The sequence below is a fragment of the Geotrypetes seraphini genome, chromosome 13 (genome assembly GCF_902459505.1).
Source record: "Geotrypetes seraphini chromosome 13, aGeoSer1.1, whole genome shotgun sequence".
In the NCBI taxonomy this organism is placed as follows: domain Eukaryota; kingdom Metazoa; phylum Chordata; class Amphibia; order Gymnophiona; family Dermophiidae; genus Geotrypetes; species Geotrypetes seraphini.
This window is the reverse complement of record NC_047096.1, coordinates 22257783-22281730: the sequence shown is the minus strand read 5'-3', so window position 1 is coordinate 22281730 and position 23948 is coordinate 22257783. Positions and strand designations below refer to the sequence as shown.

General features: G+C 40.2%; 1 protein-coding gene across 7 annotated transcripts in view; it reads right to left on the bottom strand.

Moving 5' to 3' along the window:
* ARHGEF12 (Rho guanine nucleotide exchange factor 12) overlaps positions 1-23948 on the bottom strand; it is a 161418-nt gene that overhangs the window by 75640 nt on the left and 61830 nt on the right. For all 7 annotated transcript variants that reach the window (XM_033917827.1, XM_033917829.1, XM_033917830.1 and 4 more), the window contains 9 exons: positions 17099-17197; positions 16781-16830; positions 13026-13083; positions 11311-11492; positions 10270-10347; positions 8894-9013; positions 7570-7704; positions 7132-7203; positions 5075-5167 (listed from right to left, as the gene is read on the bottom strand). In XM_033917827.1, coding sequence (XP_033773718.1) covers positions 5075-5167; positions 7132-7203; positions 7570-7704; positions 8894-9013; positions 10270-10347; positions 11311-11492; positions 13026-13083; positions 16781-16830; positions 17099-17197 — 887 coding nt within the window. The remainder of the gene's footprint in view (positions 1-5074; positions 5168-7131; positions 7204-7569; positions 7705-8893; positions 9014-10269; positions 10348-11310; positions 11493-13025; positions 13084-16780; positions 16831-17098; positions 17198-23948) is intronic.

Below are 23948 nucleotides of genomic sequence, written 5' to 3'. Positions count from 1 at the left end.
TTCAGTAAAATGTGGGGGGTTACAACCCCCCACACAATGCCCCCACAACGCGGCGCGATGTCTATTAAGTAAAGTGGGGGGGTTCCCCCCCCGAGGCCCCCCGTCGGAGCCCTAAAAACATGAATTTTGAGCGGCGCGCGCCTCCGCGCTGCGCTCAATTGTCTGGGCGCGCCTTTGTCCCTGCGCGCTTTTGACCGGACACCCAGCATACCTATTGCACTTGAATGTACACCACTTCTCTAGTGTTTCTATATTTAGGTACAGTAGATATTTTTCTTTTTCTGGAAGGCTCACAACTACAAAGAAAGAAAAACCCTCACAGTTAAAGTGGATTTGAACAGGGGTCCCTTCGTTTACAACAGGGGTGGCCACACTTTTGTGGCTTGCGATTTAGCACACGCTAGCCGATTTAGCATGCGCTAACTGTTAATGTGTCCATTCTAGTCTATGGACGTGTTAGCATTTAGCGCGCCTTAGTAAAAGACCCCATATTTATTTATATATATACACTGGGTGTACTTCTTCTGTCCTCCAGACAAACAACTGGGCTACTCCTCAGACTTGTTCCTGCTTTGTTAAGAATATCCATAACAGCTGAAGCTGTCACAGAGCCCAGTATCTCCTTTTCACTTTCAGGGCAGAAGGGAGGCGGACAGCAGCCACTGGAGGATTAAAGCGGTATCATGCCTTAATCCCTCCAGTGGACAGCTGCTCAATCAGGGCACCTTTATTATGGACAGTGGGAGTGTGTGGGACAGATAGGGAAAAATACTTGCATACCTGAATGTAACCACTTAGGCTGTAAGTGGTATGTATATATATATATATATATATATATATATATATGTGTGTGTGTGTGTAAGTGGTATGTATATATATATATATATATATATATATATATATGTAAGTGGTATGTGTGTATATATATATATATATACACATACCACTTACATATATATATATAGGTGTATATATATATATATATATATATATACACACATACCACTTACATATATATATATATATATATATATATATATACATACATACCACTTACACACACACATATATATATATATATATATATATATACATACCACTTACACACACACATATATATATATATATATATATACACATACCACTTACATATATATATATACTAAAATAAATAAAAAAAATGCCTGAAACAGATCTAAATCTAATCTAATCTGAATTTCTATATCACACTTATCCAGTAAATAAGAACATACTTTTCAGACATGTATGTTTCTTCCCCTTTGGCATCCAGATTTCAGGCCCTCCCTAATATCACCCAAAACATGCTCCCTTGCTATATGAGGTATTGGATATCCCTTTTCTGCCTTTGCAAAATCAGTACAGTGAAACCTCGGTTTGCGAGTGTTTTGCAAGACGAGCAAAACTCTTGCAAATCTTGCCTTGCAAACCGAGCGTTGACTCGATATACGAGCTCCGCAAACCGGCATCGTCCCTTCCCCCCCCCCGCCCCACCATGAAAACAGGCTACTGGGCTTGATGGACCATTGGTCTGACACAGTAAGGGTTATTCCCTTAAAATGCGTGCAGTGTAGATCCGTTCTATAAAGGGCGCCAATCCTGAAGGGTGCCAAATGTTGAACATTTATTGAATCCAGCCCTGTGTATAAATGCAAATGACTGCACATATTGAAGCAGGGCTTGCTTACCCACTCCTACCCTTAGATTATATTTATGCACCCTTTTGGCTTCATGTACAATTTTCGTATATTCTAACTCCTGTTACTCTTATTTTATCTATGTGTTCCACCTTTGCTTACAAAGAGAAGCAAAAGAGGCGACCCTGGTGCTCAATCTTTTAATTCATTCAAGACCCAACACGTACGTGTTTTGGCCGTATGGCCTGCCTCAGGGGTCTTATCCTCAATGAGAAGCACTTTGTTTTCAAATCTCCTCTTATAGTGAAACAATCTAAATGTAAATAAATTAATGGTGGTTTGAAATGATGACCTTTAAAAGCTAATCAGCTGTACATAATAGTAATGCTGTATCTTCACTAAACCACATGCTATTAAGAAGTTTTATTGTGTTGCCAATCTAAATAGCATACTATGCCACTCTATGTACTATTATTTGAATATTTTTTACTGCTGTAATTGTCTGTTGCCTATGTACAACTTATTCTTACACATTGCCTTGTGTGAATATCTCCAGAAGGGTAGTAAATAAATCCCAATAAATAAAGAATAGTAAAAAAAAAATAATCCAGGTAAATTCCCATGTGCTATATACATATAACGTTATGCACATACCAAACATGCAGTTTTATATGTGTTTATTTCCCTGCATAAACCCTGCTTTAAATTTAGAAAGTAAAAAACCCTGATGTCTGCAGGAAAAATGTTTTTTTACCTATATAAATGGGCTTTTTCAAAATTTCCCACCCTTATTGTGGGTAGACTATGCACCCCATTCTATTTTAACCCATAGAGGGGCATAATAAAAAGATACGTCTAAGATACGTCCGTTTTGGGCCTAAAGTCGGTACAAAGGCTCTTCCTGAAAAATACGTCCAAAATATTTCTTTTTTTGAAAATCGCCATTTGATCGGCCAGACCGCTATATCGTCTATGTTTATACCCCATTCTCATCCAAAAATTCATCCAAGCCAAAAACGCCTAGAACAAGACCTTTTGGACATAAGAGGGGTCAGCAAAGTAATGGACTGGACACCCAGATATCGCAACACAGTAGTGAGGCACCTTACAGGGCACTGCTGTGAACTTCACAAAAAAGATGCCATATAATCATCTTACCAGAACTCCCTTATAGGTCATGGTGAGCCCCCCAAAACCTACTAGACGCACCTGTCTACAATCCCAATAGCCCCAGACTACTTAAGCCACCTCTGTGCTGCTCTACTAGGCTTTCCTATGCCAAATGCTGATGTTCTGGAGGCAGGCATGTACGTTTTTATTTTGATTTTTATGGTGTTGTGGGGGTGGGGTCAGTGATCACTGGGGGAGTGTGTGGGGGTCTGTACTTTGTGTCTGCAGTGGTTATCTGGTCACTTTGGATACCTTCTGGGCACTTAGACCTGCTTTTACATCGCCTAAGTCACAACGTACAAGTTCCGTCCAGGCAGCCTCATTACACTTTCGGTTATACTTGCAGTACAACTAAGTCTAGGTCAGCCCACGTCCTGCCCAGATCCCGCCCTAACCACTCCTCCTAAAATGCTTCTTTCAGCTCTTGGCTTAAGCTGTTTTTAAATATGTCTAAAACCCATTTCAGTTATTGGCACTTGGACTTGTCTTATTAATCGTCAAAGCGCTGATTTAGACGGGATTTTAGATGTTATTTCCATTTCAATTATGAGCCCCATAGTGTCTGCAGGCATTCCCAAAGTGCACATCAACATAAGTAGATAGAATTTTCACATCTCTGCGGGTTATTTTCCTTTAAAATATTCTCTGCATTAAAAAATAGACACAATTCCAAAGCTATTATATATCTGCAGGCTGGCGATAATGAAAGCAAACCATGCACATAATTTTGATTTATTTGTGCAACTCTGTGGGTAGCATTTTTCTCCAGTATTTTCAACCAATGTGGGTAGTTCGATTATTCATTCCCTTGTCAAATGGTTTTGTTGCCTTTTTTAGGTTGCTTTTTAATGATAACACAGGAGAAGCTGATTGAATCCACAAGCAAACTCAAAGCACAAAATATGTAGATCACACTAAGGTAAAAATTATACAGTCCTTTTATTGCCAAAGTCCATCAAGAGCCATGCTTCACCCAAACCTAGGCTACATCAGGGGTAGACAAAGAAGATAAATATAAGTTCCTCTAATGGTAAGCTCACTGGTATACTACCAGCATGGCAATATACAGGTCTTTTATGTTATATACAAAGATTAATAGGCTAATAAAATTTCTACTAAGGTCATTCAACACACCATATCCATAGAACCTTAGGATGATCAGTTCTAATGATTCATAGACCTCAGTGGTATAGCCGTGTGGACTGTAGATTTCAACACACACGGTGTTCTATACACCTAAATCGTCATTGGTCCAGCATTTTTAATAAAGTGCTTAGCATATTTAAAGTGCAGTGTTATAAATAAGTTAAATATTATTAGTTAGTACTCATCTTTGTGCAAAGAAACAAGACTTGGAGGGGGGGGGGGTTTCTCCGACATAGAGCTATGTTTCGCCAAATGGCTGTATCAAGGATTCCCCCATTAAGTCACAGTTTAACTGTGAAACGCGGGAGACATCGCTCTGACGGACTTAATGGGGGAATCCTTGATACAGCCGTTTGGCGAAACACAGCTCTATGTCGGAGAAAACCCCCCCGAGTCGCGTTTCTTTGCATAAAGATGAGTACTAACTAATAATATTTAACTTATATATAACACTGCACTTTAAATATGCTAAGCACTTTATTAAAAATGCTGGACCAATGATGATTTAGGTGTATAGAACACAGTATGTGTTGAAATCTACAGTCCACAAGGATATACCACTGAGGTCTATGAATCATTAGAACTGGTCATCCTAAGGTTCTATGGATATGGAATATACAGGTCTGTCAGTAGATAGTTGTAATACCATTTCCTTGTGCTGAACTTGTCTCTATTACTGTCTTTCTTTATTTCAAAATTCCTCTTAAACAACCATTTCTTCCTTTTGTCTTCCCTTTACTTTTTAAGTCATTTATAACTGACTTTTTCATCCCATATTTATTTATCCTCTCTCCTTTGCTCTACTTTTCACCCTCTCTTATTTATTCTTCATTATCTTTGCCTCACCCTCTTCTTTCTTATTATCCCTTCCTCATTCTCTTCCTCCCACTGCTTCCACACCTTTCTTTTGCTGTTATCCTACCAATATCCTTCTGTGCTTGTCATGTCGCATCTCCCGCCCGCCTTATGTCTCATACTCAACCCTGTTCCTCCCTTTGTGACTCACAGATGCTGAACGTGGAGCTTGCCCAGGATTTAAAAGCAAATAATCCTGACAACACTAGGTTGCACAGAGAAGAGGAATCTATCACATGTATGCCCACCTGCTCTTGCTCAGCATCAAAGTCATCATCTTCCGCTCCAATGATGTGGTTTCCCAGACGCACAGTGGGGATTCCGACACCAAGCTGCAAGTCCTGAAGAAAGAAACATAAAAGAAAAATGCCTCTTGGTACTCAAGATGCAACTACAGATGATGCAGTAAAATGTCAAGCCATAGGCAGAAAAATTAGGAGCCTGTGAAAATCCTTAGTAGGAATAGCCAATTCAGCTAACTACCCAATGAATATATTCAATTGAGGAGCATAGTGTTCAGTGCAAACTGAGTCACAGGCCTAATGAAATAGGTGAAATATGTTTTTTTTAATGTACGAACAGATTTCTAATTTTGCACTAGGCCTTTTTTCCCTAGAGAAAATTTGTTCTCCTTCCAAACTCTTAAGTTAACATAGAGATAAGAACATAAGAAGTTGCCTCCACTGGGTCAGACCAGAGATCCATCGCGCCCAGCGGTCCGCTCCCGCGGCAGCCCATCAGGTCTATGACCTGTGAAGTGGTTTCTGATCATTTCTATAACCTACCTTTACTTCTATCTGTACCTCTCAATCCCCTTATCCTTTAGGAACCTATCTAAAACTTCCTTGAACCCCTGTAATGTGCTCTGGCCTATCACAGCTTCTGGAAGCGCGTTCCATATGTCCACCACCCTCTGGGTAAAAAAGAACTTCCTAGTATTTGTTCTAAATCTGTCCCCTTTCAACTTCTCCGAGTGACCCCTTGTACTTGTGGTTCCCCACAGTCTGAAGAATCTGTCCCTGTCTACCTTCTCTATGCCCTTCAGTGTTCTACAGTTCCCAATAGCTGGAAGGCTCTCCTGTGTATTAACCATGACTGAAAGAATTAAAGTTGTCCCATGACTAAATGGGGGCATTCCCTTCCTTTCCCCAGGATACTGTAACATTTCAATGTTTTGTGAGTGTTACAAGGTAATTCAAGGTGACTGATCAGGATGCCAGTGTCTCGGGATAGGACTGGTTTTGCAGTACCAGCTCCAAAGAGATATAGGCGTTGTCCAGATTTTTTGCCAGAATATCAAGCCTTACTGACAAGCACAGCCAACCAGATCTGTAGAGTCAGAATTGGAAGCAGTTTTGGGGTTATTGGAGTTGGAGTCAGTGAAAATATGCTGACTCCAACTCTAACTCCTAATAGAGTTAAATTGTATGTCATGCAAATATTATAATGCTTAAATTTCTTATTTCACAGACAATAATTTTATTAATCCATTTTTTTCAGGATATGTTTTACTTTTAGATTAAATCACTCTTACCACAATCTCAGGCAATGTGCTCCAGAGCTTAACTATTCTCTGAGTGAAAAAATATTTCTTCCTATTGGTTTTAAAAGTAATTCCCTGTAACTTTGAGTGTCCCCTAGTCTTTGTAATTTTTGATGGTGTGAAAAATCGATCCATTTGTACCTGTTCTACTCCACTCAGGATTTTGTAGACTTCAATCATATCTCCCCTCAGCCTTCTCTTTTCCAAGCCGAAGAGCCCTAACCTTTTCAGTCTTTCTTCATACGAGAGGAGTTCCATCCCCTTTATCATCTTGGTTGCTCTTCTTTGAACCTTTTCTAGTGCCGCTATATCTTTCTTGAGGTAAGGAGAGCAGAACTGAATGCAATACTCCAGGTGATTACTAGAGCCAGATCTTTGACTCAGCTTGCACTGTACCGGAGATTTGTGTTTGAATCTCCTTGTACTCCAGTCAGCACTATTTCTGTGGCCTGCCTTCATTTAGCATGATTGAAGCCAAGCTTGTAGGAAATTTCTTTCTCACTCTTAAGGCTCAAGAAGACATGTTGTTTGGGGTGAAGGATATATAAATGGGATTTTATTGCATATTTCTTGTTTATTTCTATGCTTGCATTATAGTTTTTATAATGCATACCGTTTAATATTTGTTAATGATTAGAGGTCTATCTGGTAAAAAAGTAATAATTTACTATTGCATGTGGACAGTAGTGCGTTGGAATTCTTCCTATAGTAAAGGAGAAAGATTTTTTGGCAAATTGGTAGTTTCCTTGAGTTTGTACTCACTGTATCCTGAAGTTCACTTTTCTCTAGACTTTCATCCAAATGACTCTTCTCCTTCAGACCACTCTGTGGACTCTGAAAAAGAAATATTTCTTTATATCAGGTTAGCAAAGGTATTACAGCAAGCATCATTCAGAGGAAAGCTAAAACACAGCTTGCAGTGTCAAAGCTAACAGTAAAGGCCAAAAAAGGGAGACAATGGAAAAAATTCACTAAAGCTAAATATATGAATAAAACTCAGGCAAGGAGAGCATTTTTATAAATCATTCTGGACAAGTCACCCATTTCATTTTTCTCTAAACTTTCAACTAGCAAGGATATCTAGTTCTGGTTATAAGAACTTCAGCTGAAGGTAACCATCCTTGTGAAAGCTAAAATATGTAATCTATCAGTGAAATTTAAATAGTTATAGCTAGAAGTTTAATGCCATCCATTACCCACATCAGCTATCTCGTTGTCTGGTCGGGATGTATCGCCACTGCTCAAGTCAGTCTTTCCTAGTCCATCCCCACTCTCTGCCTCAAGTTCGCTTATCCGCAGCACCTCCGATGGCAACTTCAGGAGCAAAATGTCATCCTAACAAAGAAAAAAAACCCTCAGCTAAAACTGTGTGAAACAAGAACTGAATAATTAGGACCAGTACTGAAATCAACTTTATCCGCCTATCTACAGTAGGTTGAAGTGCTACTTCTGATCTCTCTGTTCAGTAAAATTCTTTAACGCTTGAAGAAAATGTATGCTTATGAAACTGTTTTGAATTTCTAACAGAGACTATACCATCTTTACAATCAATTAAATCTCTTTTTGGTTCCTTGGCGCAGAAGTGAAACAGGTTTAGCCTGTCGGAACTTCTGACAAAGCTAAGTGTCTTGTCATTTGAATTGAACATTTTTTGAAAACGATTAGACCGTGATATACAGCACTTAAAGGTGTTTGTAGGTACTTTAAGCATATGTGATGACTGGATGGTGAGGCGATATTCTTGGGGTAAATACCACTTGTTTTTGCCTCTATGTCTCTGAGCATATTCAGCCTTTGAATTATATATATGAGAAGTCTAATGCTTATGTGCACAAGGTTGTTAATCTTTTTAGAGTGACCTTTATTCTTGATATTCAACCAGTTTGGTACACCATCAATCACAAATAGTGATTAATTTTTTCCCCCATTGATATTTTGACTCAGTAAAATTATTTGGCAGCACAACATAGCCAAAGAATAACCTCCACTCTTAAGGTAGAGAGTGGAGCTAACATGCCATACAGCTTGAACCAATTTCTATATGTCAGTGCTTTCCAAACTTTTATCCACCCTTTTTAAAAACGTCAAACTTCATGTGATCTCTGAGGATGACTAAAACAAAATAGCAGACATCTACTCTCTTCCCCTCTCTTATCCACTTCCTTCGCCTCCACTTATCAGCAGCAGCAGTAATAGCCATCAGTACTACTACTATTAATTATTTCTATAGCGGTACCAGACGTACGCAGCGCCATACAGAGTCACAAAGAAGATAGTCCCCGCTCAAAAGAGCTTACAATCTAAAGCAGCAGTCATTATAGGGCCCAGTGTGTCTATGTGTGCTCACAGACTCACTGGGTTTCCAGCTTAACAGGAAGCCCAAATAAAAGGCGGGAAAAAAGCCTGTGAACAATCATTGACTCACAGATTCAATATCAACTGCCACTAATGGGCAAAGATCCTGCCTTTTTCTAGGACCCCTGATGGGGTGACCCCACTGCTTGCAATATGTCAAAGCTGCTACCTGAGAAAGGCCTGTGGCTTTGCAGAGCTGCACTTGAAGCTGATGGAGGTGTTTCTTTGATTCTTGAATTTCCTTAAGGAGTCGCGTGGACGAGGCTTGGCTGTATTCTTCCAGCAAGGACTAAAAATAATACAACTGTAAATGAATAACAAATTCTGGGCAGGGTGATTCTAAAATGCTTCAGACTTTCACACATTCTTTGCACACATGGCAGACACTTTTGTACCAACATACTTTATATCGGCATGAGAGCATGACAAAATTAGTGGAGATTTGAAAATGAAATCTCTATGCATACAGTCACACTACAGTTTAATTCTGCCCCCTTTTTAATGTAGCCTCCCCTTCCCATCTCTGTTGCCCATCTCTCCTATTACGCTTGTAGTTCAGCCCTCCTTCCTATTTGTTCCAATACGTCATGTTATTATTTTTGTCTCAGTTATATCCCCTCAAATCTTTTATAATTTTATTTTTTTAAGCAGTATATCAAACTTTAATAAACTTGAAATTTGATGTAAACTAGTACACATACAGTATTTTTAAGGTGGGGGTAAAATGTCAATTTAGCAAAGGAGTGAGACATGACTTCCCTTTCCAGGGACAATAAGTGGTACTCCTGGTGGCTCATTTTTACAATGCCAGTAATAGACAGTGAGGGCTGGCAAAATGCCTTTGTAGGGAAGGTTAACCCCTAGCAGTAGTCTCACAGGACTTCTGCTAGAGCTCATAGGCGCCATTTCTTCTGCTGATACCAGATGAGGTAGGAACTGAAGGGGAACGCTCCTGTCTTCACACCCTAGACTAAGCCCTGGGGGTGGGTAGGGAATCCAGATTGACAAAGCTTTAATGGAGCAGGAGGAATAAGCAGTTCCAGAGGTGGTCCCTGGTACCAAAGAGGGGTAAGTGGTTATACTACTGGGAAGACGGGAGGAGCGTGAAATTGGCAAAAGAACAAATTATGGCAAAGTACAAGTTTGGGCAGGAGATATGTCCAGCCTTAATTCCTGTCTACACCTTTTAATTTTGCTTAATTTTCACTATTTGTCAGCCCTTACTCAATTCTTTGTTCCTCGTCATCCAATCTTTTCTCTTTCATTTAATCTAGCAGCCCTAGGCTACAGTAAGTTAGCTAGACTGACCACAGCTGGGCTCTCACAAGTGCTGAATTTTAGCCATTTAGATGATCCAGTCCCTGAGATACATACAAAATTAAATAACAAATATAAAAACACTTTTTATTAGAATATCCATCAACAATATTCTTTGAAGTACAAGATAATGCTCCTTTTTTGACCATATAAGTTTAAGCAGTTCCATTGCATTATATTAAGAGGATTTGGCTCTTGTGTTGTTAAAAATCCACCTTCACACTTTACCTGCTGCTGTTCTTGCTCCTTTTGCAGCATCTTTCTTAAGATCTCTACCTTCTGGTTGTGGACAATATTATTTTCCTCCTAAGAGACAAAAATAAACAAGAGAAACATTCATCCCCACACATATCCACCTTAAATGCAGATAAACAATTTCATTAATAAAGCCAACAATGTAGCCTCAGGACTACAGAGATGGAACTCTCTGCAAATCAACTCCCTCTTATACAAAACCACGCAAGAGGTTCATTGCGCCGGCTGGCATGCTTAAGGCTCTACGCTGCTCATAGGAATTCTATGACCATTGGAGCAGCGCAGAGAATTCAGCGTGCCAGCCGGCAGTAAATTATTCTAATTTGTATTTTATCTGTATCCCTTGTATTAGCTCACCTTGTTGTGAACCACCTAGAACTTTTTTGGTATGGCGGTATATAAGAATAAAATTATTATTAAAAACCTCTTGCGTGATTTTGAAAAAAAGGGGGGGAGGGGAGCACGTTTGACAGAAAATACACTGATGAGCCATTAAGAGTGTGCTGGGAGATTGCAGGATTTCTTTCTAAACGTTATCAGGTAGTATTGTCATAGGATATCTCTTACCCCCACATAATGGAGTTCTACAAAGAAATGACCTCCTGGCCATATCTTTCTCCATGATGGGTAATTTTACTCAGAGAATCTCTTTGAAAATTGTCCCCATATCTGAAAAATCTGAAAATGCTTGGATCTTCAAGATAGCCAAGTAATTTGAATGGATTTTAGACTCACTAGAACATGTAAGCAGATTTTTCACTTTGTGGGTCAAATATCTGGAAATTCGCTTTAAGGGTACTGAAAAAATTGTTCAGTCAGTCTTTTCTTTTTTTGGCCAAACTGCTTCAGCTTTTTCCAAGAGCTGTTAGGCAAAAATTCAACATAAATTCAAATAAAATCTATTTCAAGCTGAACCTCAACTTTTCAGAGATTCCTACTCATGACCAAGCTGCCTGCAAAGACCTATTTCACAAGACTATTCTATTGCCTTTTTCTCTGTTGATTTTCTCTTACCCCCATCAGCACAGGGCTGGTGATCCTTTCTACATTTCCAGATGCTCCAGGTGAACGAGGAGATGTGGCGACAGGAGACAAATTCTGTACAAATGTAACAGAATCTCCCTCATTTTCAGCCAGTGGTATATGGGGTGACCCAGGAGGACGCCCTTGCACTGTAAGAGCTACATAAGACCCAGCTGAGGAGGAAAGGAATAGTTAGTTATCTTGCAAATTAGCCTATCACAGTTACATAGCTGATCAAGCTGAAAAGGTCTATTTAGTTCACACATCTTCAGGTTGTCTAACTACTCTCTCTATATGGTAATAAAGAAGAAAGTTAAAAAAAAATAAAAATAAAAATTAATGCCCTACTGTGCATTTATACCTAGCACACTATGGCTGGGATTCACTAACCTGCCCTATCGGGTCCGAACCGGGTGCAATCCAGGCAGGTCTGATGAATTCAGGAATGAAAAATATGCAGATGGGGGCGATCCCTGCGCATGCGCAGACCATCTGTAGATGGTCTGCGCATGCCCGTCTGAGACGCAACCTTTTTTTTTTTAACTTGAAAACTTTTTTTTGTTAGTTTTTAGCCCTGCGAGCCCGTGGTTTTAACCCGCTTTAAAACCACGGGCTCGCTGGGTGGGGAAGGGCAGGAGAACGGCGATGCGGCAGAAAAGCTTCAGAAAAGGGCAGGAGAATGACAATGCAGCAGGAGAGATTCAGGGAAGATCGAGGCAGAGCAGGGCAGCATTCGGGGCAAGCAGGCAAGAGAGATTGCAGGGCAGAGAACAGGGCTTCCAGTCGGAAAGACGTTTTTGACTGGTCCCCAGCAGTCAGGTGATTGACCAGCCCAGTCGGATCGGAAATTTGGTGTCCCAACCTACTTTGCAACTTTGAATGTGTTTCACCTCATTTGCATGCACGGATTCGAAGTGGATCGCAGGAGAGGTAAGTGAATCAGGCCGGATGGAAATTTGATAGTAAAGGAGTCGCAAACCGATCGGTACACGATCAGTTTGCTTTGTGAATCTAGCCCTATGACATTTGCAAAAAAGCAATTAGGAGTTCTAATTTTCCTACCCCCAATGATTTTGTTTTTCTGTTAGCAGTTTATAACATAACTTATAGAAATTGAAAGCAGATAAGAACCACAGGGCCCTTGCTATGCTATAACTGCAGATCCTACCCAGTCTCAAGTTTTCTTCTATCTTCTCCCATGCACCTGCTTAATTGGGACACTCACTCATTTATCTCATAAATTATCTAGTCTTCCAGGCAACATATGTCTACTTCTGTCTACAACATCAAAGCAAAATATTTCATATTCCTAGAAGGGGTTTTAAGATGTAATTTGGATTACACAGATTTCTCCCAGCATATTTGCCAAGAGGATGGAGAATTGTTAAATCACTGAACCAAGGCATGACTACCTTCACAGATCCCAGTTCTCCTCTTATTCTTTCAGGATCATCACCTTAAGACTCATTAATGACAAGGTGTTGTCATACCCCTAGGCCACGCCCATAGGCTGCAACATCAAAACGCATCATTACTTTTGAACCTCTGTTTTGCATTGCAGTCTGCCTGCTTGGGATGGGCCATGAGCACATTACCAGTCAATTAAACAGAAGAGTCAACCAGCATTTTCAGTTAACAAACACAGTTTTGTCTTAAGGGTTCTAAAGATGTTTGAAAACCACATGGCATGGACAAGATTTACTTACATTTAATTAGCTTAACCACCTCCAGATGGTTGGAGTGAGTCACAAGAGTTCCATTCACCTGCAAAAAAAATAAAATAACTATTTATAGTGATGTCTTGTCTAATAGGCTGAAGACTGGCACATTTATAGGCTTAATGTGCCTAGCTTTGCAAATAAATTTTACATCTCAACCTACAGTACAGATTCTACACCAGTGTTGCAGACAAAATGTATCCAAGGAAAATGTCTTTGCATCTCTTATCTATTTATTGAGATTTGATATACAGTACCACCATTTGAATAATAAGGTTGACACCACAGCTGTTTCCAAAACCAAAATGCTCTGTATATAGTTAATGAAACATGAACAAGTTTAAACAGGATGCCAAAATAGGGGGTGGGGGAGGGGGCAAAGAACAGAACCCAGTTTAAAACTATATGGCTTTTTCCGTCCCCAAATCAGTGCTCTGGTCAAAATCTGTTTCTACAAACTTAGGATGATCAGATCTTTGGTCCCCCCCTCCTTGACATAAATTCTCTTAATGTTTTAATTCATTCCCTCATAATATCTAAAATTGATTATTGTAACTCATTATATAAAGGGTTGAACCAAAAAGATATAAAACGCCTTTAACTCATACAAAATACAGCTATCAAAATCATTTCGGGTTCCAAAAAATTCGACCATGTCACCCCTTTGTTACATAAAGCTCATTGGCTGCCAATTTCATACTGGATCACCTATAAAATTGCTCTTTTAACCTTTAAAACTATACAGACTGATACCCCTGCATTCATAGATAGATTACTGATTCCTTATGACCCTCCCAGAACTTTAAGATTGGCTTCTCAACATTCTCTAAATGTCCCATCCTTAAAAATAATTGGTGCTCGTCGTATCCTTATTTTCTGTTACTGCCCCATTAATTTGGGGAACTCTCTCCCCATATACCTCAGAGCCGAACAAAACTTGGAGAAATTTAAAAGTAGCTTAAAATGCTTTCTCTTTAAAGACACCTTTAATTGATTTATTACATATGTATTTATTTGTCCCTTTTTCCCTACTGTACTTTCCTTTTATGTGCTCTTTCATAATAAATTGTAGTTCTTCCCTTTTCTCCCAATGTTCTCATGTCATAAGTAAGTTTGTTTTGTTGGTCTATGTTTAATATTTATTGTTCATCCCTTATCTATTTTAAATTACAATGTACAACGCTTTGTACCCTCGGTGAAGCGTTTAATCAAAATTCAAATAAACTATAAACTATGAGATACAGGGAGGAACAAAGAGCAATGTTGCTTACCCTTAATGGGGTTGTTTTTGTGTAGACAGCACTGGGACAGAAATGCTCTCCCAGAGCTCAGAATTTAGTGTAAACTTCAAAGATTGTATGACCTTTCCCATGCACAGTGGTCTCCTCAGTTCTAAAGCTAGAGAAGGAAAAACAACTCTCAGGGAGCTGGGTGGAACGCTGTGCTTTATCGTTCCTGCTGTCTACAGAAAACACCTGCTCCAGGTAAGCAACACTGCTTTTTCCATGACAAGCAGGACTGAATCGGCACACAAGTGGGTGTCTCAGAAGCTTAAGTCTTCCACGTGCCTCTATACTGACACAGTGTTCAAAGCAGCCCTTATTAAGTGAAAGCAAGTTTGTACATTCAGTTTTGAAAGATCATTTTCTTCAATGTGAACAACCTTCTAAGGTTTTGAGAAAAGTATATCTATGCGCTAAATGTAAAGAGAGATCTTTTGCTGCAATATCATGAGCATTCTCAAAAGAATGGTTTAACTTTTATTTAACTGGTGGCCTCTTCATTAGTGAAGCTTGTTTGACAGCACTGGCATTTATTGGATTTGTTACCTTTCCCTGTTGCTAACCCAATTTTTGCCTTTCAAAGTGGTAGGAACATAGGTGAAATGGTGTTCTTAAGCCATAATCGATCTATGCCCAAAACAAATTGTATCCATAAGTTATGTAGATGGTGTCATTGATGCCTATATACTATAAAAATAGAAAACAAAGATCCATAACAGGAGTGAGTGGTCATTGCTCCTGTTCATATGATCCTCTGAAACCACAAGAAAGTTCTGAGGTAGGCCCGGGGAGGGGGGCTCCAGTGGGTTTAGGAGCTAGGGAGGCTCAGCCCAAGTATGATTTATCTTTGAGGCAAAGGGAGGAGAGGTCATTCCATAGTAGACCGGCAATAGCTGGGCTGGAGGTTAAGCTAAAAGAAGACATGATGAGCAGCATACAAGAAAAGATTATTTTTTAAACAAATATAAAATACGAGAGTATAAAATAAAGTGCAAAGATTTTTCTAAGCACTATGAAAAAAAAAAATCTGATTACTGGAATTTTTAGATCCTGGAGATGTTATAGTCTATGGACAACCTTTTGAAGCCAAGGAGAATAGTGCAGAGATACTGTGCTGCTGATCACTGAGTAGGCCATTGACTATTACAATTGTCTTCAAGGCCTCTAAGTACTCAAAAAAGTCAGATCTTTATTCTGTGGTTTGTTGAAATGAATAAAGAAGCCCCTTCTTGTCTTACCTTGCATAGAAAATTTATCTAGCCTGATGAGGAAAACTGATAGTGGAATACTATAAACAACTAGAAAAACCCTTCAAAACCACACTGTAGCAATAAGCTGCTGGAATTTATTCTAAAAATGAAGAGACACTAAAAGAGGACCTTAATTAAAGTTGAAGATCATGTTAGAACTTTACTAGTGCAAACAAATTGCAGGATATTCAGTGACCAAAATTATCACTACAGACAAACATTTACCGTTTATACTTGAATATAAGCCGAACTTTTGAAAACCCTCAACCAGTGACCCCCCCCCACAAACTCCTCCCAAGCTTCTAGACCGCACCCCCTCCATACCTCTTTGTAGAAAGTTCGGCCAGAGGGATGCTTACACTCTCTGACCGGCAGGCCCACCACACCAAAATGGCAGGCCTTCCCTTTCCTGGTACATTCTGGGATTCACCAGGGAGGGGCCTAAGGCTCTGATTGGCTCAGATGCCTAAGGATCTTCCCATAGGTTTCTGGTAGGAGGAAATGGGCATCCCTTCTGCCAAGGGACTTTGGGGAGGGGGGGTTCCCTGCTGCAGTCGCTCAGCTGATCGCAGCAGGGGGGGTTTCCTTGCAGCAAATCAGCTGATGGCAATGTGATTCTCTAACAATCGCCTATGACATGGGCAACGGTTAGAGAATCAGGACAGTTAGGCAGGGTTAGGGGTCTGTCCATTAGGGCAGATTCTGTATAGGATGCCGCTGTGCAATTCTCAGCTGCTTCTTAGGCAGCTGCTGAGACCAGCATCCTATAAAGAATCTGCTCCTAAGTTCTGAGCTCTGGGACAGCAGTGCTGTCCCAGCATCATTGGATAATATTACCTATATATAGCATATCTAGATTTTTTTTCCTCAAAACCCCCCACCTTTTTGATATAGCCTTCAATCCATAACCCTACTGCCCAATGCTCACCATCCTAGCCAGCAGGTTAACTATCCCCCTAACTGCATCCCCCACCCTGGTATCCTGTTTGTCTGTCTTGACTGTTTAGATTATAAGCTCTTTCGAGCAAGGACCATCTCCTTTGTGGCTCGATACAACGCTGCGTACATCTGGTAATGCTCTAGAAATAATTAGTAGTAGTAGTGTACCTACTTCAATCCTGTTTGTTGACAGAAAAAAACTTTTTTTATTCCCAATCTAAAGAGCATTATGCATTCACACAGCAGCATTCTATATCCCACTCTTTGTTACCTTGATGATCCTGTCTCCTGTTTGCACCCCAGCCCGCATTGCTGCTCCATCTATAAAAATAAAACAGTGTCAGCCCATGGATACAGATAATCTTACTTCACCATCAGACCACAGGGAAAAAATTCACGGAACCATCCTCATCAGATTCTCAAGTTATCTTGTGTGTCCAATCCAATTGTGCCCACTCTCTGGAAGATCTTTATAGTTTAATCTCTTGCTCTTATAATCCCTTGTCACTCATAGGTAGGAGGCCTGTGTTTGAAGTTACACCTTGCACAGATGCCTAGTATACCAGAAGACTCAAAAAGTTTTAAGTACCTTCTTTCACTGATTGCACAAAGACAGGATTGTCACCACTGACTGTCAGTCCAAACCCATTCTCATCTCGCTGGATAATCACACACCGCTGAACCAGTCCTAAACAAAAGATAGAAAACCCAGATGGCTAGAGTGTTAATTCAAATTTTAACACGAGAGCATCAGAAGATAGAACAATGCAAAAAAAATATCAGAAAGCAGTCTCAGCCCTAGAACAAAAATGGAGGGCAAAACTGAAGCATTCGTATTAGGGTACAAAAATGAAACAAAATCACATCAACTTCTCTTTAAAAAATGGAGACCAGCATGAAAGAATTAAATTTTTGGGGGGTCCATTCCTTTCAGAATGAAAATCCACTTCCCAAAGGACAATATCGATAATTACTTGCCAGATATGTTTGAAATGATCTGAAAAGTTGAGCAGATTGGCTGAGAAGCTGTACATCCTTTATAACAGGTACAAAAACTCAGATTGCGAGCCCGCGAAGGACAGAAAAAGTACCTGTATGTAATAACAACAACTTTATTCTTGTATACCGCCCACCCATAAAAGATCCAGGCGGTTCACAAAAGAAGAACTGGACAATCAGTGAAATATACATATTAAACATAGGGCTCCTTTTAAAAAGGTATGCTAGCGGTTTTAGCGTGCTCTAGCCGCTACCGCCTCCTTTTAAGCAGACAGTAATTTTTCAGCTAGGGCGCGCTAATCTTGTGCGTGCGCTAAAAATGCTGACGCGCCTTTGTAAAAGGAGCCCATAGTAAAATTGAAGTTAAGAACAATTATGTAATAAATTGTCTTATTTAAAAATTTCTTGAATCGACAGGACTTAATAGAGGGATACATAAACATAAAATCATTACGAGTATTTTTTAATGATCTATAACAGGTAAATTGGGAGGCTAAGGGGTCCTTTTATCAAGCCGCGCTAACGGGGTTAGCGCGTCGGACATTTCATCACGTGCTAACCCCCGCGGCCGGCTAAAAAAACTAACGCCTGTTCAATGCAGGTGTTAGCGGCTAGCGCGGCAGGCGGTTTTAACGCGCGGTATTACACACGTTAAACTCCTACCGCAGCTTGATAAAAGGACCCCTAAGTAACCCGGAGCCAAACCGAAAACAAAGGCAACTAAACTTAAAAAGAATACGTGCTTCAAAAGGCAACCAATGTAGCTGCTAATAAAAAGGACCACTATGATCATACTTCTTCAGACCAAAAATTAAACGCACTGCTGTGCAAATCCGGTATCACTACAGAAATGATTAGTGGTAATAATACCAGAGTTCTCTACATCTTCCAAGCTGCGTTAAAAGAGGATAATCTGAATGAGTCTTTGGGAGTTTGTACTAGTACCGTGACAGCAGTGAATGAAAGATCGGTAGCAGCTGCTAGCTTTGCACTAAAGAAAAGGGTTTAAACTGGATACCTTGATTTACTACATATTCATGCCTATAAAGATTTTCAATATTCCATTTATCCTCACTGGGAAAGAAAAACATAACCACCTGATGAAATGCAAATGACTGCAGCAATTAGCACTGCATAAATCCTCAAGCTGTGTGCTCTTGCATCTTGTTTTCCTGCGCCCACCAGTCACTGGTTCTCTCCCTAAATACCATGTCATCAGACGTGCTACTGAAAAACTCATTTTGCCTCAACATGACAAAGAATAATGATACAGGACAAGGAAATCATTGAAAGAGGGTAATATCGGAAGATACAGACTGCCGTGCACAATGGTCAGTGGCTTAAATGACCAATGCATAGCTGTTAGAAAAATAAATACAAAAATTATTCTGCGGGATAACACGACAAGAGAAAATAGAATACAAATGATTTTTATCTTAAAATCTTACCTCCCCTTTTATCAAGCAGCGCTAGAGGTTTTTAACAAGGGCCGGTGCAGTAAATGCTCCAACGCTCTAAGGAGCTGTTAGGTATTTGTTAGATATAAATTGATACATTTTATGAGTGCAATCAACAGCCTTTAAAAACCCAAATGTGCTGACCATGCAGCTTACCCAGGCTGAAGGCATCACAAAAAGCATTCTCATACACAGTGCAAACTTAAAGTACATTTAGCACATTAACACACATTAATTCTGCAGACTTCATTCGATGCCTTTTTAATTATAATGTATGCTACCACAGGTTTGTACACCCAAGCAAAAATTTGCCTGCTTTGTTTGGATGGACAAGGAGTAAGGAAGTCAAGGCTTCCTTCCCTCCACCCCAAGATCTGTTATTGATTAGTTTTCTCTTCCATGGCCAACACACTTTTACATGCATAGAGGCCAATGCAACAAGCCATGCATCAGGGCTGTGTGCTGACGTTCAGTGCAAATCTAAAGCACACAAAATTGTATGCAAACAATGTATGTGCAAAAAACATGCACAAACAGGAGACAGCATGCCTAGCACCATGGAAGCACACAGACATTCTTCTGTGTCAGACATGCATTAGCAGCAGAATCAAGATTTAGCACAGAGGACCAAGAGGAGCACTGCACATGATATGTGATACTTGAATATAAGGTTATGTGCATTAGATGTGTGTATTGGGAAAGCCAAGGGCCCTTTTCAGTAAATGTTGCCCAAAGTTAGGCACAGCTAATAGAAACATGATGGCAGATAAAGGTCAAATAGCCCATCCAGTTTGCTCATTCGCAGTAACCATTATGCTTTCTTGAATTCAGACACAGTCTCTGTTTCCATCACCTCTTCCAGGAAACTGTTCCATGCATCTACCACCATTTCTGTAAAAAAGTATTTCCTTAGATTACTCCTGATCCTATCACCTCTTAACTTCATCCTATGCCTACTCATCCAAGAGCTTCCTTTCAAATGAAAGAGACTTCTCATGCACATTTACACCACACAGGTATTTAAACATCTCTATGATACCTCCCCTCTCTCGCCTTTCCTCTAAAATATCACAAATCATTTTAGTAGCCTTCCTCTGGACCGACTCCATCCTTTTTATATCTTTTTGAAGGTGTGGTCTCCAAGAATTGCACACAATATTCTAAATGAGGTCTCACCAAAGTCTTATACAGGGGCATCAATACCTCCTTTTTCCTCCAGGCTATATCTCTTTATATGCAACCTAGTATCCTTCTAGCTTTCGCCATCACCTTTTCAACCTGTTTGGCCACCTTAAGATCATCATATGCAATCACATCCAAGTCCCGCTCTTCTGTCATGCACACAAGTTCTTCACCCTGTAAACTGTACTGTTCCTTTAGGTTTTTACAGCCCAAATGCATGACTTTGCATTTCTTAGCATTAAATTTTAGCTGCAAAATTATGGACCATTCTTCAAGCTTTGCTAGGTCTTTCTTCATGTTATTCACACCATCTGGGGTGCCTACTCTATTGCAGATTTTGGTATCATCCTTAAAGAGACAAATCTTACCTGACAGCCCTTCAGCAATATCGCTTTAAAAAATGTTAAAAAGAACAGGTCCAAGAACAGAACCTTGAAGCACACCACTTTCCCTTTCCTCAGAGTGATCTCCATTGACCACTACCCTCTATCGTCTTCCACTCAACCAGTTCCTGACCCAACCCATCACTCTAGGGCCTATCCCGAGGGCACTCAACTTATTTATTAGACATCTGTGGAATACTGTCAAAGGCTTTGATAAAACCTAAATACACCACATCTAGCACACTCCCTCTTATCCAATTCTCTCGTTACCCAGTCAACCTTTATTGAATAGTGCTTAGCACAGATTTCTGTACCCAAAGTCGGGTGCATAAATCCAAGTATTCTATAACATCGCACCTAATTTCTAGGAATGTCCCTGACCCACCCATGCTCCCTTTGGATTTGTACACTATGAAATGTAGGTATGCATGTTACAGAATAATGCATTGGACAGATGCACGCAAAGCTTAATTACTGCCAATTAACTCCACTAAAGGATTGTTAGTGCTTAATTGACTACTCCCTTTCCTGGGAGGTCTCTCTAAGTACTGCCCCAGACATCCTGTATTTGTGAACAAAAATCTCATTCATAAATACAGGATGTCTGGGACAGTACTTGGAGAGACCTCCCAGGAAAGGGACTTGGGAGTTCTGATCGACAAGTCGATGAAGCCATCTGTGCAATGTGCGGCTGCGGCGAAAAAGGCGAACAGAATGCTAGGAATGATAAAGAAGGGGATCACGAACAGATTGGAGAAGGTTATCATGCTGCTGTACCGGGCCATGGTGCGCCCTCACCTGGAGTACTGTGTACAGCACTGGTCACCGTACATGAAGAACGACATGGTACTACTCGAAAGGGTCCAGAGAAGAGTGATCAAGATGGTTAAGAGGTTGGAGGAGCTGCCGTACAGTGAAAGATTAGAGAAACTTGGCCTCTTCTCCCTCCAACAGAGGAGATTGAGAGAGGACATGATCGAAACACTCAAGGTACTGAAGGGGATAGACTTAGTAGACAAGGACAGGTTGTTCACTCTCTAAAGTTGAAAGGGGATAGATTCTGTACGAACGTAAGGAAGTTCTTCTTCACCCAGAGAGTGGAGGAAAACTGGAACGCTCTTCGGGAGGCTGTCATAGGGGAAAACACCCTCAAGGGATTCAAGACAAAGTTAGACAAGTTCCTGCTGAACAAGAATGTGCGCTGGTAGGGCTAGTCTCAGTTAGGGCACTGGTCTTTGCAGAGGGCCGCCATGTGAGCAGACTGCTGGGCATGATGGACCGCTGGTCTGACCCAGCAGCGGCAATTCTTATGTTCTTATGTACTGCCTGGTTTATGCATGTATCTGGATCTGCACCTAAATTAGTGCCCAACTTTGAGTGACCTATAATATTATTGGTATTCTCATTGAAAATGGCTGCCCAATCCCAAAATGGCTGGTGAGACTGCTGCTGTAAGTCATGACAGTCATTTTCAATGAGAAAGACAGCAAGGGTTGGAGTGTATAGGAATAGCTCTTGCCCTGACTCTCCACTAGTCCACCAAGCAAAATAGTAGGCCCGAAGGAGAGGGGGTCAGACCTATGGGTGTGTTGGGAGGGTCTCTCTCTGTTCAGTGGATAGGGAGAAGGGAGGGGAAGAGGAAAGAGGACACTATGCAAAAATACACCTTCGGCTTATATTTCAGAATAACATTCCTTCCCCCTCCTTTTTTAGGGTAAAAATGTTCTCGATTTATATTCGGATGAGTTTATATTTGAGTATATATGGTAAACTAAATCTAAACAAATCATATTCCTCTTATAATATGCAATGTATAATACCATCTTCATGCAAAGTTCTGATCCATATCATAACACATCCAGCATCCTATTACAATGTCCGCAAGTTCACATTTTGGCACTTCATGTGTACTGCCCCTCATATGAATCACCTATGTCCAATACTTTCATGTATATATGTAACTTATGATTGCTATTTATAGCAACAGTATCACTGCAACTGCTTAGAATTGTTCCAACAGCAATGTAGAGTGGCTCAAAGAATTCAATACAAGAATACCCATATATAATCTTGAACTACTGTATATTCTTCATTTCATAATCTTTTTCCAAGCAGTACAATGAGAAAATGTTTTCTGCTTCAATAACACATAAAAGCAATCATCTTCCATTTTCTGTCAAAATAAAATTTGGCCCTAAAGGGATACTTATGGCTGGTTATTCTGCACATACACTGTTTGAAATGAAGTGTGTATGTGTTACTTGGGCGATATGCAGTTGTCAGTGGTGTATGGGTATTTCTTAACCTCCCCGCCCCTCTTTTTCTAAAGCAGTTGGTGTCCAAATATTTTACTGATTAGTAATACTTAAGTCACACCCCACATTTCTAATTAGAGTTCTCTCCTAGAATTATACAAACATTCCACTGTGCTATTGTACCAACAAAGCTGAAAATATAAAAATCAAAGACTCAGGAGAGAGGGCGGATGTGATGTTCTTTATCTCAGGTGTCTCTTTACTAAAGGCAATCAAACCATGCATGTATTCCTTTGAAATTCTGAAAATCTGGGTATTATCAGGACAAAGACTGGCAGCAAAAGATTTAATTTCTATTTTAAATACTGTAGTTTAATAATGGAAAAGGAAGCTATAAGGGTGAAATCCGTCTGCTGATATAAGAAACTCTGGCTAAAGAGTACTTTGGCATTATGCAGTTCATAAAAAGGTTGGTGATTGTTGTTGTTGTTTTTAAATTATTTGATTCCATAATAAAATGTGAGCTCTATTAACTGTAAGTTTTTAGAGGACAAAACAGAAATATTTTATCTTATCTGCTAATTTTCTTTCCTTGAGTCCTACCAGATCAGTCCAGATGTATGGATTAACCAACCCCCTCTACTAGCAGACAGAGACAGAGAACAAGGTTGCAATGTGGAGTTACTAAAATGACCAAATCAGGATGCAATGCCAACTGCTGCAGGACTTCAGAAGACGCCACAAGAAAATGAGCATAGAACTCTCCCCCAGTGATGACTGCAACAGACCATCTATTTCATCTGAACCTCACTCTTTTTCAGCTGAAGAAGAGAGGAGACTTTGCATTTCATTTGTGGCCTGTGCCACTGGTCCTGAATGAGAAAGGCAGCTTCCTTCGAAAGCTCCCACTCGCCTGAATACAGGGACTTTCTGCTAAAAAATAAAAATAAAAATCCACTTAAACATTTTGTGTGATGTGAACAACCGACAATGCTCTTACTTAGACCATGGCCCATTTGAACACTAGAGCCATTGACAGTTGACATATGCCACTGTCATGGCATTGTTGGAAAGGACTGCCCTGCCTCCAACCAACTGTTCAAAAGCCTTTAGAGGTCTCCAAATGGCCCTGGCTTCCTATCTGTAGGCTGACCACCATTGCT